Source organism: Anser brachyrhynchus (genome assembly GCF_964034855.1).
Source record: "Anser brachyrhynchus genome assembly, chromosome: 9".
In the NCBI taxonomy this organism is placed as follows: Eukaryota; Metazoa; Chordata; class Aves; order Anseriformes; family Anatidae; genus Anser; species Anser brachyrhynchus.
In genome coordinates this window covers 8,631,547-8,651,680 of record NC_137703.1, presented here as the reverse complement: position 1 = coordinate 8,651,680, position 20,134 = coordinate 8,631,547, and the positions used below count along the sequence as shown (strand labels likewise).

At 37.7% G+C, this 20,134-nt stretch overlaps 1 protein-coding gene across 5 annotated transcripts in view; it reads right to left on the bottom strand.

Moving 5' to 3' along the window:
• LOC308199858 (uncharacterized protein) overlaps window positions 1-20,134 on the bottom strand; it is a 322,615-nt gene that overhangs the window by 205,016 nt on the left and 97,465 nt on the right. For 4 of the 5 annotated variants that reach the window (XR_013955045.1, XR_013955046.1, XR_013955047.1 and 1 more), the window contains exon 3: window positions 3,534-3,619. Coding sequence is in view for 1 of the 5 variants with exons in the window: in XM_080604632.1 (XP_080460758.1) it covers window positions 3,534-3,616 (83 nt within the window). In the remaining 4 variants the exon portion in view is untranslated. The remainder of the gene's footprint in view (window positions 1-3,533; window positions 3,620-20,134) is intronic. The other variant, XM_080604632.1, reaches the window with a different exon arrangement.

Sequence of the window (20,134 nt, the reverse complement as noted above, 5' to 3'; positions counted from 1 at the left end):
TCTGATGAATCTCAAACATCTGTTGCAAAAATATGTTCACCTAAGTTGTTTTTTTTGTTTTGTTTTGTTTTTGTTTTTTAATAAATTTGTTCGTATCACACACACATTTTAGCACTGTAAAAGACATATTAGAATGCAGATATTAAGTAGGATTTCATGCAGTTCAAAAGATGCCTCTATCTGCCAATATATAATTAACTCAATATCAGTATCTTCAATTTAGCAAAACTAGCAGGAACAATAAGTATTTTGGGTGTCAGAGACACCGTTTTATACATATACCCAAGGAAAGCTACATACATACACCTAAATCAACATCACTCATCATAATATTGACAACAGCTATTTTAGAGCACCATTCTAGAATCTGAGAATTCACAGTCCTTTTGCAAACATTAAGGAGCAGAGGGCAATAAAACACCTGCTGGAGTTAGCAGGAGATGGTAAGAGACTTGCTTGGGACAGACAGCAACGCTGTGCAAGCAGCAAAAGCAGATAACTTTTCACTCGTACTCATCAGCATGACTCGCCTTCCTCTCAAAACTGTGCTAACGGGATGTACTGGGAAGAAAGGACACACATTCTGCTAGACTACAGCAAATACTACATTTTCTTTACCTCCCTTTGGAAAAACAGAAAACAGAATATACTCTGGGAGTTTTGTAGGGTGTTTTTAATTTTATACCTTCCTTAGAAATAGTTAAGATTTACATGATAAAGGACTGAGGTGCCAAGGTTAATGAACTCCAGCCCAGAATTCCTGCTAAGAACTACCAACAAGAGAAACATATTTGAAATTATTTTGAGCATAGTAGCTTCCTTATTTCATTTCTCCAAAACATTCCAATTCTTCTGTCCTCAAGCCTTATAAATTCTGTCCTTGGATCAAGCACAGCAAAACTGCAGATCTACTAGCTTGTGATCCAATAAAAATCAACCCCCAAGACCCCTTCCAAAAGGACTTGCTCAGTCTCCAAATTCCCTTTTTGATGGCAAGAGTAGATTATATTTAGCTCATGTTCCATTAAAAATTGCCTGTCTTTAAACAAGGTGCTGGTTTTTTTTATTTTTATTATTCTTTCTGTCTTCAGTTATATAAGACTTCACTGCTGTCTTCACTATGATAACACTCCAACAGTCCAAAAAAATATATTTCAGGTGTTCAACATGAAGGAGGTTGTGTGAGTTTAACCTTCCTTGGGATCCTTGTGAGCTTTTTGTATTTAATACTTGTTTTATCTGAAGCCTGTGGAGGTTCTAAAATATTAGAAGACACACTTTCTGAGAACTACCTTTCTAGTAGCCTGAAGATATAGCCTTGATGTTGGGCAACAAAGTTATTCTCTGTAATCCCCTTGATGTTGTAAATGAAAAAGAGGATGGAGCTAACACCATCTGAACTTTGGGCAAACCATTTGCTGAAAAGCACCATCAAAGAATCAAGCCCGGCCAAAAAAAAAAAAAGAAAAAAACTTTAAAAAAGAAAAAAAGCCAAAGCATACACAAAATGAAATTGGTGCAAATTAACTTCATTGTATTTGGAGACTCATACAAAACAAAACCCACCACAGTCTATAAAGGAAAGTCAGAGAAGACAAGGATTGAAGTTGTAGCTTCACAGTAGCCATCTTTTAACAGCTTTCCTTTTTCAACACTTTAACCTAAAAAAAAAAAAACTTCCCATTGTTATGCCCCTATTCAACCTTCATTCGAAGTCATTCACTATGCATTAATTACCACTTTCTTCAATGCACCGGGAAGCTCCCAAACATGCTCCTGTTTTCAAAGAGGCACACTTCCATGCCTAAGCTTTTTATATGCAGAGCCTGCTGAATTTTTTTCCTCAGCATACTTTGAGATTCCCCTAAATTTTGCATACTGTAACTGTTCAGAAAGGGGGGAGGGGGCACGAAAAGACAAAAGGCTGATTTCATGCTTCCAGAACAGTTGTTTGCATCTCTTTCATTTTTCTTTCCAGCTGTGAGAGGCAGCAGAAGGTTCTTTAGCAGGTGTCCTGCCTGCCCTATGGTAATTTTTAACTTTACTTCACTTTCTTTTATGTCTGTTGCATTTGTAGAGACATTTTCTCTCCCCTCAGTGCCGTATTGCTGTTTTTCCTTTTTTTTTTTCCTTTAAACAAAATATCTGAATTTCCTATATTATATCATTCTGTTCAGCTGTGAACTCAGATTACAAAATTGAACAAGGGAGAAATGTTGAGAAGACCCAATATTTACAATAAAATCTCAGCTGTTTCCTATTCATTCCCCAGACTTTCATCACTACTAATCTGCACAAGTACCACACAGACACAACTGACAACTCGACACACAAAACCATCTCTGACACCAAAACTGAGTATCCATATCCTTAACCTTAAAGATAACCTCTCTCCTGCTAGTCAGTGTCCCAGTCTCTACATGTCAGCAGTTGTAAGGACTCCTATGGGCTGAATGCGAGAATGAAATTAAACATTCATATAAATCTTTGCAAGGTTACACAAAAAGAAACGATTGACTTAAATGATCATAAGTGTAATTTTCTATTATAAAGAAAAATCTCTCTTTTCCAAGGCAAAATTGATTTTGGTTGTCTCTACTGATTTTGATTTTATTTGCAAAGCCTGTACATGTGACAAAACATCATGTAAATAAAAGAAAAAGAAACAGGAGGTTAAGTGAAGCACAGAACTACAAACCACTTGAAGAAATTCAAACACCTCCATCAGAGGGAGATGTTTTCAGATTTTAAAGAAGAAAAGCACTAAAAGGCAAAGGCCTACATATCTTCAGCATACTATGTTCTGCTCTTATATTGCAAACACACAAGCAGATAATTTTAATAAATTGTATTTTGATTAAAAGCACATTTAATTGTAGATTTATTCTGCATATTTTACTCTAATATGTATAAACTAAACAACAGATGACTTAAAGTTAAGAAGGACCGTTATTGATTTTATATAGGTTAAAAGGTCACTGCCATCTCCATAGCTTTATGGTCACGGTAGTTTGAATAATCACATCACAGTGTGAGTGCTGACAGGAGTGAGTCCTGTCCTCATCCCTCACAAAAGACCTCATTCACTGAAAATCATACAGGTGATTTTTTAACAGATACTGATGCATTTTATTTATTTTCAGTATTGTGCAAACATGTATTACTGCTTTTGCTGCTACAGTCAGTAGGTACTGTAGGATCAATAAAGCATCTATTTCAATTATTGCGAGGAGATTAATACTGAAGATTTTTTCATTTAACTACCTCTCCCTTGGACTTATGCAATAATAAAAGTCTAGCACAGTATAACTTATCTACAGCACAAATATTTTATTTTAAAGGGTAAGATTCATGATAAGTCTCTGCCATTTAAAGTTTTTGTTTGTTTGTTTTGTTTTGTTTTTTAACCAGTCAACCTTTTCAACATTTTAGCTTCTGGATTATTAATTCAAAAATCACACTAAATTTCCAGTTTAATTATGTGACATTATACAACGACAACCTGCTGCTTAAAAAATATATGTATTTCTTACCTTCTTCCTGCAGGGAAAGTTGCATCCATGAAAGAATAAAACAGGAAGTAGGTGGTAAGACAGGTCTGTGAAAAGTTGTCTTTCTGCTGAAGGGAGAAAAAAAAAAGTTCCTGCTCAATCAGCACTGTTCAAGTGAAAGGAAACATCTATACGAGAAAATATTTCTAAGATGGAAATATTTATAACTATTTTTTAATTATTCTTTTTAATACTACCCAATGGAAAAAAGTTAATTGTTTCACTTATTTATTTTTTTTATAATAGCTTGATATGCACCTTACTGAAATTGTTTTTTTTTTTTTTTTTTTTTTTTTTCCATTTTCATAAAGCAATTAAATGCATTTTAAAATGTAAAGCTTAGCCCTCCTACAGAAAAGTGCTGGAGATCCCCTTTTTCCTGATCTGGTTTTGCAAGTATGCCCAAAAGTTTTCACGTGATTTTGCTTCCTGTGCTACAAATGCATACTCACATCTAGCTCCTGGTTTTAAATTTAGAACTAGCGAAGCAGAGAGGACACATGGCCAATGGTCTTCACAGCCCTCCTGCAGGATCAGACCCACTGGATGAACCCACAGCCCTTCTGCACACAATGCCAGGGACATCATTTCTCCTGAGTGCAGCCATCTGTGAGCAAACGTGAAAGCTGCAGGGTTAATCCCTTGAAGACAGTTAAATTTACAGGTCACGGCTTGCAAAATCACGATCTAGTTCTGTATCTGCTATCAGACTATGCAAATTATATTTTATAGCAAGCTCAACAGATTTAAAACAACAATGAGAACAGCCTCTTTGTTTCTCGATTACGCAGCACTCAGCATAATAGCATTCTGGTTCAGAGCTAGGATTTCTAGGTGTTACAGTAACATAAACAATTTGTATTATTTCATAATTCTAGGATGTCTTCCATGTCTGAGGAAATCCCTGTGCTGCTGACTGACACATGGTGGAACACTGCACCAGGGAAGGAGCCTCTCTATAGTCCTGTTCCTTCTAGCTGGTCTCAGCATTAGATATTCTGACTTACATGGATCTTTAGGTTGATATAATGTGGCCATTTGAATGCACCCAAGAGCTGACTTTACTGTTCACGTATTGTATTTTACAATCTTTCATAGTCTGAAGAACGCCACTGCTGGTTGAAGAATGAAAATTACTCAGCATGGGAGAGAAGAAACCCACACCATTACACTGTGGACCACTTCACCTCATTTGTTATATTTTCCCCTAATAGTTCAATCCCAAATAAAATTCTTCAAGGCAAGATAACCATGTACCCTATGTGTACAATGAACCCTGATATAAGCTGCTGAATTTCGGTAAGCCATTCAATTTTATCACAGTGTTTGGAAGGTTGATGTTCTCCTATAGTCACAGCTATCAGAAACCATGGTTTCAACCTTTGTTTTAAAAGAGGTTCTAGCTATCCAGTTTTCCAGGAAAAGGTTGAATAGCTAGATGATCCTACAGACTATAAACAAAGTTAAAAAAAAAAAGTCCTAAACTGAAAATATATGCTATTTTACACCAGAGATAGAGTCCCACTGGAAAAATACTTCAGCACATGGACTTAGCAGTCCTGGGGGCAGACACAGCTCGCAATCAGCAGGCAGGACCAGAGGATCTCTGGCTGCGGGGTAGGCACATGCCCAGGAGCCAGTGATTGTCCCCAGGTCATGTGCTGAAAGCTGTCACTGCTTTCCTATGGTCCTATAGCTCCAACCAGCTTCCGTATGGGCAAGGCAGAGAGCATGCATGTATTGGATGGGGCAGAACTGAACATTTCAAGGGATAACAAAGAAAACAAATTCAAAAGAAAGTGACCTAAGTTACCTGGAAACCCAAATTTCCTTTTCTCTCCCATCCACCCCTTTCAACTTCAGTGTTCTCCTGATAGTTTGCATTAGGTCCTGGAGCACTTTCTAACTCAAGCAAATATATAACCAGAAAGATTGTATACTATTCAATTTCTTAAACCAAACCAAATAAGAATGCATTCCCATTATAAATACAAAGGGTACATTCAAAAAATAAGTATGTGGGGAACTCTTCTTATGAGAAACAAGGCAATACGTACAGACAAAAGGTCTTCTGGCAGCCTTTCACTGTTATTTCCACTAATGTATACTTACACAAATTATAGACCACCACAGAACACACTTCAGGCTACATGGTGCAAGCGCTTTTCATGAAGAGCAACCAAAGGGCCTATTAAAACTGAACATTTAACTAATTTGAAAAATAGATCTATATTTGGTTTATGTTTTGGTACAGAAGGTAAAACAGCTTCTGCTGTTTTCATTACACTGTTGATCTTAAAGAGAGGGGTAATTAGGGAATGTTGTGAATCTGCTTGTGCATTTGGTTACAAATAACTAAAAAAAAAAACAAGTAAATTGAATAATCTGATACCTTACATAGAGCCAGAACAACAGCCCTGTTCTACAGATGTTCTGGAAAGCTGTGCCTACGAATCCTCACCCAAGAGTAATGCTGTTGGGTGGTCATGAATGGCCCAAATATCCAACTAGGTGAGTGGCAGTGTCTTAGTGATGACAACAGGATTATTGGGCTGGTGTTCTTCAGAGCGCACAGAGAAAAAAAATGGTAAGAAACTGCAGTCTAACCATCACAATTTAAAGAGACATTCTTCCCCTCCAGGTACATTGCAACCATTCCCTTTCTCTGTATTGACAACTGCAATCCTTTTAAGCCAGCTCTTTCCAGAGAACCCAAGCTCTAACTTGAGCTTTCAGGCTGTAGCCTGTGTTTTAAGGACACAGGTCATCTTTGAAAAATTGAGAAAGTGTCCCTCTTTAAATTATCAAGCCAAATTTGTGCACATGAGGATCAAGAAAAGGTTGAAGCTTCTGCTTCAGATAAAATATTTGTGGCTTCCACCTGAACCTCAGCAGTCATTTGTCACCCTGGGAGCACCATGCAAAAAAGAGTTGGCTCTGTGCAGCACAAACTACCAGCATCATGATTGGCAATCCCTAGGGGTAGCATTTGTCTGTTACTTCCCCTCTGAATTGCTGCTGTTTGCTTTGCTGAAACCCTTTTTTAATGCTGTTGTAGTGCATGCAGAAGATGATGCAGGCATCTACACACACGTAGAGTGACAAGATTCAACACATGCCCATTACTTGCTAAAGAACTTGTCAAGAATTAAAAGCATTGATGCACACCAGTTGTGTGCATGTATTTACAGATTTAAAATCATAAGCCAGGATCTAAAAAAAGTCTGTATATAGCACAAAGACAACAAACACAAGTAAATTTGTTCAATGCAGTATCATACTTTGCAAGTATGCAAAGTTTGCAAGGCTAGAACCTAAAAGACTTCAGCATAGAGCTCTGCTGCTGAACTTATTCACCAGCACCCACCTGAACTAAAAGTACCAAAGCTTCTGGGAAGGTAATTTTCAAGGCTGGGAGTTGTAAATCCTTATTTTGTTCCATTAAATCAGTCTCTTGAGCCTCTCCAACTGAAACTGGAAATCATTTGGGGCAGGGACTCCCTAGCTACATTTTTGTTGTCCAGCACAAAATTGTGTGGTATTTCCGAGGCACTTTCTTAGAGAGTAAAGAAGGCAAACATGCCGAGCGCTTGCTCATGTTTACAAAACAAATCATGAACTTCTAACTTCCTTTTAATTTTCCCTGCAAATTCTCTTTATAATCATACTTACTAAACACAAGTTTTTCTGTTTATTTTATTTTTAATAAATTAAGTCAAATAGGAATGCTGTAAACGATGACATTTAAACTGTGTGGCCCAATGCCACGCCTGTCTTTTATCCATCCTTTTATGTTGTGCTACCTATCTTCAGTACAGCTGTGGCCCCATCACCACAAGGTCTCAACTTTCTGATGTATTTAGTATACAACTTTTTTCATATGAAACATGATAGTACATTATTCCCCTTATAGGTTTCTTTCTTTTTTCTTTTTTTTTTCCTTTTTTATTTTTTATTTTTTTAATACAGAAAGGAAACAAAGACTAATTCACCTGACCAAAGTTCGTATGACATTTGGTGACAAAGCAGGAATTCAGTCCAAAAATCTGCAATTAACAACCATTCTGTTCCATGTAATTTGTAGTTTTCAGGCTTTATTCCTGCCACAGCCCTTAGATATTTATCTCTCAACATGTTTACACACCAAATGCATTGATTTTTAAAAGCCTATTTTCTTTCTCTCTTGAAGTCATTGCATTTTATTTCAGGCTTTCGTACCTGAAATATCTGCACAGCACACGAAACATTTTATAAGCTTCAATGTGGGTAAAAGAAAAACTCAACACATCCAGAGATGTAAATTTGTTATTGTGGTCAATTACACAAGTATTAAGAGAATTGAGAGTAAACACTCATCTTGTGTTAATTGCAACTGATTAAGGAGTAGTAAGCACCAACAAACCCCACGAGCCTGACTGCGTTAATTGTGTGCTTATTTTCACCTGTAACCCATTACTACTTTTCTCATCATTAAAAGAGAAAAATTCCCTGAATAAACGAGAACAATTTTCATTCCCTGAATTAGAAGAGACAATAAGGTGAGCATCACATGCCAAAAGCATAACCAAATACAGCAAGTGCTTTTAAAGAGCGTTATTGGAAAACACAATATGAAGCAGCGATCATAGAGAACAGTAACACACACTGAGATCCAAGTGACACATAACCACTGTACCCTGTCAAAACTCAGGACTACGTAACTCAGGACTGTTAATAGCTAATTGTGTTTCACCTCTAGCTCAAAAAGGCAAGTAAAGCCTCTTGCTTTTAGAAGAAAAAAATGTAAAATTGCTCTGAAAAACCTGCACCAAAAAAGACATATATACTATATGATCCGGTGATACTTCTGTTACAGCTGGGAGTATTGATCTCAATTACATGTGATCTTAAAGACAAAAAATGGCCTACACCATCAATAAAACCAACCTGTTGAGAGAAGTGCCAGCTCTTCTTACAGCTGGCTTTATAACTGGATTTAAAACTTAGTTTTTAAGTCCAGTTACGAGAAAAATCAAATCTCCTAATGCTAAAAGATACTGTTTTGTGTGATAAAGTGTATAATACAGAGTGTAGAATTTTATCCATTTAATCCAATACTGACGTGAAGAAACATTCCCTGGATCACACGTCTTCCAACACTGAAGATGAAAAAGCCAGATTTTCTCTTGGGATTTTATACAAAAAATTAACTGTCCATGCTACTGAAAACAGGAACCTCCCTTCTAACACAGCTATTTATCCCATTACTTTTGTCTGTTGTAACAACTTTACTCACTAGATTGTCCAAACCCCCACCATTCCCACAACATTAATCACTACTTGAAGCACAAACACAATTCTGCTGCTCTTGGCTTTATTGAGATGCTCATTGGGGGATCTGCATGTTGGTAAGTCTCAAACTGTTGCACTCCAATGAGGGTTTGTCAGAGGATTTCTTTCAGTCTCTCTCAGATACTATGTTCTTCCTCTGAAAAGGTGACCACACACCCAATCACATCTTGATCTTCTTCCTAATAAACTAAACAGACTGTGTTCTAAGGCTTGGAATATTTTGGTAGCTTTTTTCCTGCCCTCTCTCTCTCTCCAGTTTTCAAGACCCCAGTCACCAGCACCAGTGGCAATATTTTAGCATCTCCCCCAACACCATGCACTGTAATACACTTCTGTCAACTAGCCTGGTAGGTCATCTTCCATATTGTGCTTTCCCATATTACTTCTGAACTTGCCTCTGCAAAACACTTTTATCACTTTATTCATGAGTGTTGAGGGGAAACTGCATGCCTCCCTTTAGTTCCTTTTTTTTTTTTTTTGCACTTTATATCTCTTTTGTTTGTTTTAAAATCTCTGTATTGAAAAGATTATTACTTGGCATTCCAACGTCATCAAAAGTTCTTTTCATTTGTGAATAAAAAGATACTTTCTGTACCCCCTACCAGTAACCACAGTTTCTTAGAAGATTTTTGTCCAAATAAGACTGAAATATATGAATGTGTATTCAAAAAAAAAATTTAAATAACTTTCTAAGTTTTTCTCCACACCTTTTTATTGACTCTTATTCAAAGAAAAAGAAACCTCTTGAGTATTTTCAAGGGTAGTTGCCCTTGAAAGACTTTTTTTCTTTGCAGGTTAGTTGACATGAAGGTTTCTTCACAATCCAATCTGCTTTGTATTGCTTTCAAGACTTGATGACTGGGATTGTCTGTTCAGAAAACCAATTGGTTTACTGAAACAAAAGACTGTAATTTCCACATTTTCCAGTACGGCAGTTTAACTCCTCCTTTGTCTGTTAAGCTCTATGAGCCCAATCAAATTAAATTAAACAACTAGTCAAACCTGCTGTGATATAAAATATAGAAAAGTCATTTTTGTCACCAGTGCTCAGCCCCAGAGACACTTAGCAGAAAATATAACCATGCTGACCAGTACCTTAGCCATAAAATCCCTTTTGTTAAGGCTTTGGTTCAATATTAGGTCATCACTCACCCACCAATGCAACTCTTTCCCAACAAGTTTCATGTTCTGAGGATAACACACTCAGCACTGCTTTCCTGACAGTACTTAAGAATCATAATTATTCACCAATTTCCAGTCTCAGATCCAGAATTGAGGATGTGCCATATTTTTGTTGTTTCTACAAAACTTGGTACCATGGCCCATGTCTGAAAATCACAACATAAATAAATCATACCTCAAAGCTTAAAATAAATAAATAAAACAACCTGAGACTCACTTGGCGATCCAAAGACTTGCCTCATTGGCACCTCAACAATTCTTCAAGGACTCAGTCCTGTGCTAATACATCAGTGCTTGTCCTAGAAGGCTATATTCTCATTCAAGACAAAATCCTACTACAAACAGCCATCAAATGAACAGCATGAACAAATTGTGGTTCTCCAGGTCTGACAAACATGGAACTCCAGTTCCACATACCACTGCCCTGCCAAGGCCATAACCTCTTTGCAACAGCCCAGATAAAGCCACCCAAAAATGTGCTAGGCACTTTTCCTTAATTTTAGAGACAGGCATAAATGTCAGAGTTACAAAATTTTCCAGCTGAAGAAAAGGGAATAGATTTGTCATGAAAACTATTTTTTCCTCTTTTTTAATCCACTTAGCTGCCCATCTCTACTACAAATAAACCCCCTAGCACTTTTCAGCCAATACAATTTTATCAGGTCTGTAACATAACCCACTATCACTGCCTCTTGCATCCGCCAAAAAAGAGCTTGAGAACTACTAACTACAGCTACCTAAAATCCCTTTGTGTTCAGTTATTCAAGGTACCCACCCACCGGCTAGCCCAGCAGAGCTGCCTCTCTCAGTTTGAGGAAAGGGGCCAAGGCAGGGCTGGCCATTTTCCCTCATAAAGTGAACTTTGCCATTGAACGGAATGTTGTAAACAAAGTAGATATGTAAAGTAGCTCATTGCATGATTTTCATGAAGGCCTAATACACAAAATTTTTTTCGTGTTCTTGATTACCTCTGAAACATGTCTCAAATTCTAGTTCTATGGGAAGGAGAAAGAGGTAGAAATTTACAGGTCCCAGGTCATATCTCCTCATGCTGAGCCTTGCCTCCCTGCTTCAGTCTTCTCCCAAGCCATTACTCGCTGCTTTGGGGGGAATTCCAGAAGGGCCCATAAGGCACAGACCATTCCCAGGGGCACGGGGCCAAGGATGCCAAACACAGGTGGCTGCCCACTTTGCTACTGCTTATTCTTTATCCAGCAGTTACTGAGGCTTTTGCAAAAAGGTCATCCTTCTTGGGAAACACCGTCAAAGAATTATACCTACAAAAGTCCGGTGCAGCGGTATAAATGTTACAATGGGGTAAGAAGTACTCAAAACATGAATTGGATTCAGAGGTTTAAAGGCTATTTCCCCATGGCAATGAAAATGTTTGTTTAAATCTCCTTAGAGCTGGAGGCTGAAAGTCCCTGGCTATAAGCAAATACGCATGTGTATATGCACACACATACACAATTATTTTCACATGAATTGTGAATAAGAAAGAAGTACTCTCAGCTTTGTGTAATTCCAGCTGTTGGGAGACTATAGTAAATTCATTTTTAGCACAGGTCTTTTATGCAATATGGTAATTAACGTTCCCTCATAGGAAGGTGTTCTGTTCACAAATTTATTGTTCTGTAGTGATATTGTATATATGCATAGATCTAAAGGAATGCAAATATACTTGAAAGTCTAAACGTATGTCAAGCTGAAGATATGCCATGAAATGGAGCCAAACTTTAAAATTCATTATCTCATTCTGTAAAGAAGAGTCACAAACAAAGTCTTGTTTTCTAGTACATTTTAGATGGCTCTACCAAGGTCACTGCACTAAATCCCTCTTAGCACAACTTTCAAATCCACAAGCTCTTTTGCCAGCTGGTGTGACCCTGGACTGCGCAGAAAGGATGCTGAGCTAGGTCAGCATCAGCAGGGTTGAATGGCCAAGGAAAATTTCAACTCTTAATCCTTTCCTGGTACGGATTCCTGTACCTATCATGTCAGTCACTTAGCTCCTCTCGGTTTGAGTCTCTGCTATGAATAATAATACCTACTTAAGTTGATTTGTTCATTAGCATTTCACATTTTTATTTAGCTGAGAAGGAAAGAGGAGGAAAAAGTGGGTGGAAGAGCGTAAAATTAACTCCCCCCTCCCTCAGCCCTAACACTCATCTCCACCCCCAGCAATGCCTGAGAGAGGCACAAATATCCCAGTGCTCACACAAACACACAATGGCTGGGAACCTTGAACAATGTTCCTTTCTGAACGGTGACATCTCTGCACAAGCAGTCAAGCTCCACTTCTCCTGTCGGAAAAAGCTGATATTCCCCTCACACAGTACTCACGTGAAACAAGTCAATTATTTGTGCGAGCCCCCCAGAATCATCTCCATAACCCTCTCCAGGACCCTCAGGCCAACCCTTGACACAGGAGCGTAATCGTACAGCACCGGAATCAATTACACTTTTGGAGAGAGGGGTGGAAAAAATGACTTTGCAGACCCACCGCAAATTGCTAAGGCTGTCCTCTGGCTCTCTTACTGCTTGAATCCAGGAAGTGCCTCTCAGCTCAATTTTCAATTATGTTCTCATCACAATTTACAACAGACAGTGTGTAATTTATTGCAATTACCTCTTCTGACGTCCCCCCTTTAAAATTTTCAGATAAAGAGACAGACAAAACCTGAAAGTGAGCCAAGCTCACCTGGCCTGCCTGCTGTATGAAGTTGACATTATGGGGAGAAAAAGGTATGCCTGACAAGGCTGTGAAGGAGATACTTTACAGAGTCATGAATGCATGCTGACAACTAAATCAAGCAGAAGAGGAACATAATTGTTGTGGATGCATTCCTTTATTTGTTAATGCATATATACAATATCATAACAACTGAATATTGTGTAAAGGGGTAATAGGGAACACAGACTGTCATTCTGGGTAAAAGACCTGTGGAAAAAATGACTTTACCACAAAGTCATCCAAGCTGATTTGATTCACACTTACCTCTGCTGCAAGTAAACTCTGGGGTTACCTTTTTTTTTTTTTCTTCTTACAATCAAGATAATGATTTTATCATACAATGATAAAATAATAAAAATTAATGTAGGGATTTTTCAAAGGACAACTGAATATTTTAAAGAAATGCATACAATCATTTTGCTTACTGTAACCTAAATATATGATTTTTTGCAGGTTTGGTTAATTTATAGAAAATAGACATTTGATTTAGTTGCTAGTAGATGGTATTTTTCTCCTATGTTGATACAAAGGCTTTAAGCCAAATTTTATTTTTTGCTCTCTTTGATATTTACAGCTGAAGCACGTTAATCTGAAATGTTTACTTCTGTAATAAATGTATGAGTGCTTTATGGGGTAGGTATTTGAGCAACTAGGTGAGGATAGACACAGGAAGACCACAGCAAAGCACTAAATGGTGTCATCTTTACATTAATAATGACATGTTGTAGTATTCTTCATTCTCCGAGATCTGAAAGTAAAACTGAAAAAAAAATCTGTGCGAAGCACAACTAATACAGTTTCTGGAATGAAATCTGGAGCTGGTAATAAATATTTTGACAGCCCTACATTTTCATTACAAAGAATGACTCAAAATTGGGTCAATTTCCTTGCAATTTCATTGTTACTACAGATTTTCCCATTTCTACAGCATGAAAACTTTCCATTTTTATATTTTCAAAACAAATTTTTTTTTTAACCTTCTTAAATTTGTTTTGTTTGCTTTAAACACTAAACAAAAAAAAATGAAGTTGAAAAACATTTTTTCCCTGAAGGTTTCTTCAAGAGTTCTGAAACTGGGAGTTCTGCTCAAGTATGCCTCAAAAGTCAAACTGAAATCTCAAAAATTCCCCGTGAAAGAGGGACACCAGGAAAAGTTCTGTTCCACTAAAGTCTGATGGAGTTTTGTCATTGACTTCAGCAAAGTAATGATTGTACAAATTTTATACATTTATAACTTTTTTATATGTGGCTTTAAATATAAATATATTAAAGATCATTTAATGGACTCTGGATATTACCTATTTAAACTGAAAATTATTTATACTGTAATACACCTTTGAATTTGTAGGCAAAACCTTGAACTACGGATCGTGCTGGAGAATTTCTCCCCAGTTTCCCTGGAAGAAAAAAAAAGCCTCAGATATGCACCAAGAACTATGAGGTCTACTAAGACTGTCTTTCCTAGTGAAAGCTACTTTGTGGTGTTTTCAGAGCTCACACTGTGTAAACATCATCTTTAGTAATCCAACTCATCACTGCCTGCTTACTTTTAACCACTAACAATTTTAGAACACAATGCTTATTAAATGACAAAGCCTGAATCACATATATCTGCAGTAAACTATGAAAGGAGTCAGGTGAGCAAGTGCTTAGAGAAAATGTATATTGTACCGTCGATATGACACTTAATAAGAGAGCTCCTCCCCCAGACTACCCAGACAGGTCATAGGAGAGTTGGGAATAAAACCAAGGATGCACAAAGGCATTTGTTTAGCCTTCAGTGTCACGCCAGCAGTCCAGCCGAGAACAGAACCAGGATCTCCCAGCTGAGTACCCACTGTCTTCCTTTGAGTTTAGCCTAGGGTGACTAAAATGATGGTCCTCGTCCCATAGTCACACCAAAGACTTCAAAATCTTCTATCTATGATGTCAGTAGTGAAAATCTGAATCTTAAAAGCTCATGACTCTTCAAATCATCAGTCTGTGATCCGAAGAAATAAGCTCACCTCTACTAAAAGATGCAACACAAAGAACAGACCACAGGAACATCTTAATGCATCTACTTGGAAAATACTTGAGTAAAGCCAAAATTATTTTACAGAAACCTCACAGATTAGGGTGAACACAACCACAGTTTCACACAGATAGCATTCCCGTTGAAAAAGCAAGGAAAATATGGCTACACTGCAACAGAAAGTAAAGGAGTGCATGCCTGTAAAAGTGAAGTACTTCCTTAAGCTTGAGGAACAGTAACAAATAAAACAAATAAACAAAAATCTCATTTTGGCTTAAATGGCAACAGCACCAGGGACTGTAACACAGAAACAGGGCAGCCAAAAAGACAAGCAGGCCACTCTTGTGTGCCGTCACATGAATCAAATGACTGCTTCTAGAAGAGGACTGCTTTATGAAAGAGCTACTCTGCTTAGATTGAAAGAGCTTTAAGAGCAGTGCTAGCTGCGTGCTTCGATAATGATCCAGCACAACAGGATCCAGAGATCTGGACTGAAGCCTTGAGGCATAACATAAATAATCAAGGACAACAATGTATTTTGGATATAAACACGTGGGACCTAAGCCACAGCTCACCAAAGTCAGTGGAAAGGTCTCGACTGTCTTTGGGCAATTTATGGGAACTAGAGATAAGTATCAGCCCTCATTTGAGCTCTACCTCACCACTTGTCATTTACTGCACAACACATTTTGTCTTCTCACCATTAAATATTGAGTGTGTACTCTACCATACCTTCCCTGTGCACTGCAAGCTGCCAATATCAGCACCTACATGATTTATGTTTAAAAAAGATAAAATTCAGTAAAAACACTTTTTTCCACTAAAATAAAGCCACATCACATATGAAGAACAAAGGGTAGAAGTTTAATTAATAGGAAGCTTTTTTCCCAAAGGGGCCAACAAGAACTTTATAATGGTTAATGGAGCAGATAGGGAAAAGAGGCAGAAGGAACACTTGGGTGCCTTGCAGCACCTGGAGCAGCATCTCCCAAAGAAAAGTCATAACTTCAAGTGAAGTCATCAGATCAACAGAAATGAATCTTCCCCCTTTTTAATAATATAATTTCAGTTTGTGTTGTAGTCTGTATTGAAATCAGTCTCTAAGTGGGATGACAACCAAAATTTTTTAGCAATTGCTGACTTAGACATTTTAATCTAATAAACCTTCAGGTATGTAAGATTTCAGGTCAAACATTCATCACCAAGACAGTTCTCATTTAGATTCTCCAGCTCTGATTTTGTTACATGTAGGTGAACTTCTGATTTCTTTTGCGTCAATAGGGAAAAACTCAATAAAGCCAGGACATAGTGCAAGAAACCAGAATCGCCAGGTCTGCGATTCCAGAGTAGATTAGGAGAGTTTAGATCTAGAGCCAAGTTTTACTACTCGTTCCATCTCTTCGTTCACTGTTGGCTAGTTTGGTTTTCACTTAGAACACGGAGAGGAAACAGACACAAAACAGGGGAATCTTGAAAGCTATTATTCCACAAAATAATCAGAAACATGGTAGATATATGTGGTTCCACCATCAGTAAGAAAAAAAAATATGATTAAAAACATTAATTGCCCTGAGGGGGAAAAAAGAGAGAAGAGAAGTCAGAGTCACCAGGCCTTTACCTCATCAGCTCTCAGACCTAGCTGTAGCTAACTCAATAATTACATTGTACTGCCAGCAACAATTCAGTGTTTTTTTTTCTCGCCTGAGGGTTCCAACACATTTGCACCATAGGGAAGCCTTTTCTCTTTACATCTCAAAACTCTACCACAAACTCTTCCTTTATTCATAACAGCCAGATCCCCAGCTGAGATAGGCACTTTCGTATTGCTCTAGATGACAGTTTTCTGTGTTCTTTCCAAGCTCAGGGGGTTTAATAAACATATCTGGCAATCTTTCGATAGCTGGAGGGCCTGGGATGACACTGTGTGCAAACAATATGCTCTCACTGCTAGGGAAACAAGTTTATTCAATTCAATTAATAGATTACAGTCAAGATACTTGTTATCCTGCAATGAAAAATAGGAAAAGAACTCTGAGAATTAGGGTAGGTCGCAGGATTAGCACCTGGCAACACAGCAAACCAGGCAAAATAAGACAAAAACGCACTTGCTGATGGAGCGCTACCCATGAACGGTGACACACTCCAGTGGTCTCAGCACAGGACTGACTTTTAACTCAGTTAAAACTGAACTTATCCCTCTGACCTGCAAAGGCTCGGGTGCAGCATTTTGAAAATGTGTTTCTGGTTCCTCCTACAAAACAGGGATATTCCTCTTCATTTACTTAACTCCAAGGGGTGTTTTCCATTAGAGTGGAGCAATAACTCTTCCTTGGTCATTGCCACTGTTTTCAAGCCAACTGCAGCTGCCTGGATTTGGTTCCACGTTTCAAGTAAAATTCTATTTTGATTTTAAACTCTATTCAAACCAAAGCATTTTCTTAACATTAAACATTTCATGGGATACAGAATTTGCTTCTATAATGAATATCTCCAATACAATAAGGTAGAACTAAATAAGGAAAACACTCATGCTTTCTTGATGCAAAACAACCCAGGAACTGGTGGTCCTGTGCTCCCACGTGCTTTAAGTACCGATCTGCAGTGACTTGTCCTTCCAAAAATGTGCTCAGAACAAGTTTGAACTTGCAGAAGTTACCACAGGAGCAAGTCTCATCTAACAGCCCGAGTGACAGGTAAAGTTGCCTGAAGGATGATTTGCGGTTAGGACACATACAGGAACACAAGAGATGCAAACTTTTTCATACCATGGACTTGCCTCAACTCACCTGTGTAGAATGGGAATAAAACCATTTTTTTCTGTCTGGTTTGCCTATTCTTTTTGGCAACCAGGGCTTTATCTGACTGTATATCTTCCCTGTGCAATGGCAGCCCAGGTGGTAATGAGGTCCTTGTCTACCAAAGCCCAGCTCAGATCGTGGGTACAAATAATAATCACAATTTAAGTCATACTCTTATTTCAGTAAACAAAGACATCACTTGTTTCTCAAACCCTAACCATAAAAAAAAAAGTGTTATGAACACACTGAAATTCAACTATAACACACACACACACCACTACAAAACCAGCATGAAAGAACAAAAAAAATGGGAAGAAGTTGTGCTTGGAGATGAGGAGGATGTCCCAACAGAATGAACAGCTCTCCTAGAGCTGCTCTTGGGAACGCAACATTTGAGAGGAAACTCGCTTTGGGGACCTGGCTGACACCACCCATTAACCCTTCCAGCATCTGAATCCTGAGAAGGGTCTCTCTCTAAGTCAGATGCACCTTATTGCTGCTATGCAAGCCAGGAAAGGAGGGGTGAGTGTGCAGGTGCCAAAACCTCTCCATTAAAACACTTCTGCTACGCAGCAGCTCTCAGCATCCATGAGGTCCAAACAAACGGGCTACTCACTTGACGCTGCTCCAGCCCATTGTTGCTCCAAGTAACTCTGTCCCCAGTATGGTCTTGAAACAAAAAGGCCCCATGACAGAAGAAAAGCTAGTGCAAGTCCTCTGAATACCCGAGTACTTCCCAGCCTGGGTTTCACGGTAGTCACTCATAACCACACGTGCTCAGTTTCTCTCAAAACATCAGTGAACAGCCCCTGTTTCTCTCAGTCTAACCCACATGCTTCCTATTATCTAAATATTCGGGGTTTCATTTCAATAAACGTCTGACTTCCATAAAGTATTTCACTGGGATCTCTAAAAGCTGGTCACAGTAATTAGTACAATTGAGTGAATAATCAAAAATTAATTTGCTAAACTTCACTGCTCTTTTGATCTTAAATTAGCCAGAAGCTCACAATGAATTTCCTTTGGTTTCATAAATGTTCAAATTTTTTTTAATACGTATATTCTGTGGCCTGCTCAGGAACTTTCAAAATTTCAGCTGATTTTCAAAGCGTGCAGCAGAATCTCAGGATATCATTGCTCATTTACAACTGAAAAACACTAGAGTGCAGCTACTAAGTCACACAAACTTTAAATTTAAAATGCTTAAAAAGTTTCATGTGAAAAGTATTTTGCCCCATACAATCCAATTCCATAAGAATTTCCAAAAAAAACACTACTGGAAATTTAAATTGTTAAATTCTGAATAAAATACAGTGCTTTTATATTACTGATTTACCTATTATAATTACTGCATCTAACACACTGGGAACTGGCTTGTATCCAGAGCAATAACATTCCTTGCCAGTTTTTGGTTCTTTTTACTAATCAAGAAAATCTCTACGGAATTAATAGGGATGAGAAAACAGTCAGGATGAAACTTTTACATTTTGCTTGAGACCCCAGCAGAGGTTACTCTGAAGATCCATGCAGTCTAATAAGCAGTTACATCTGTCCCACTAAATTTTACTCATTAGCTTACTAGTTTCACACACTTATGTTTTATACACTAAATCCTGCTGATTTTGCAGGGAAAGTTAGAATGTTAATGCAAGATTAGAATTTTTTTCCCATAAGGGTAGGGAAATGACAATTATTTGCTATATATATTATATATTATTTTTATATTTTTCATATAGCAAATAAGCAAATCAATATTCCTTAATTTCTGGATAAAACTCAAATCCTGCTTCCACTTCAGTCAATAATAAACACTAATTAATTTTAACAGGCAAGATCAGCACTTAAATGTTACAGCACGTGTTATAGCAGAGAAAAGCTGAAAAGTGTTATATAGTACAGAGTAGGAAAACTAGGCAGAAAAACAGCACAAAGACGATTTGTGTTCTGATCTCCCACTTACTTCAAGTGGACATTTGCTTGCTTTATAAGAATTTAGAAGAATTTGCTGTCTATAACAAAAGACTTTCTTACTAAAAACCATGATATTTTGATATGTTAAGGAAAAAAGGAAACGTTAAGGAAATTTTTTTTCCATTCTTAAGAAAACAAACGTCACGCTTAAAAATTAGGCCTTTTAAGGAACACTAAACAATATGTTGTTTGAATGAATTAGCCAAATTTATAATACTTACCTACTTTGGGGGGGTCTGTTATCGGAACAAACACTCCCTGAGCTCAGTGTACACAGTGCTTGAGGAACCACTCAGGAACTTGGAGCTATATTTGAAAATAGTTTGTATCGGTAACTACCATTAAATGAGAAGCAGAACATTGCTGGTTGGGCAGCTGCTAAGATTTTATAATCACACAATAGAGAGGATTAAATATATGTAAAGAGTGCATTAGACTAGATTCTGTGCTCAGTTGCAATTGTACAACCTTAGGAAATCAATGGGGTTCCACATTTGCAAATGATGAGGGGTTGGTCCATTCCTTTAAAAAAAAAGTTCAATTTGAGAGAAAA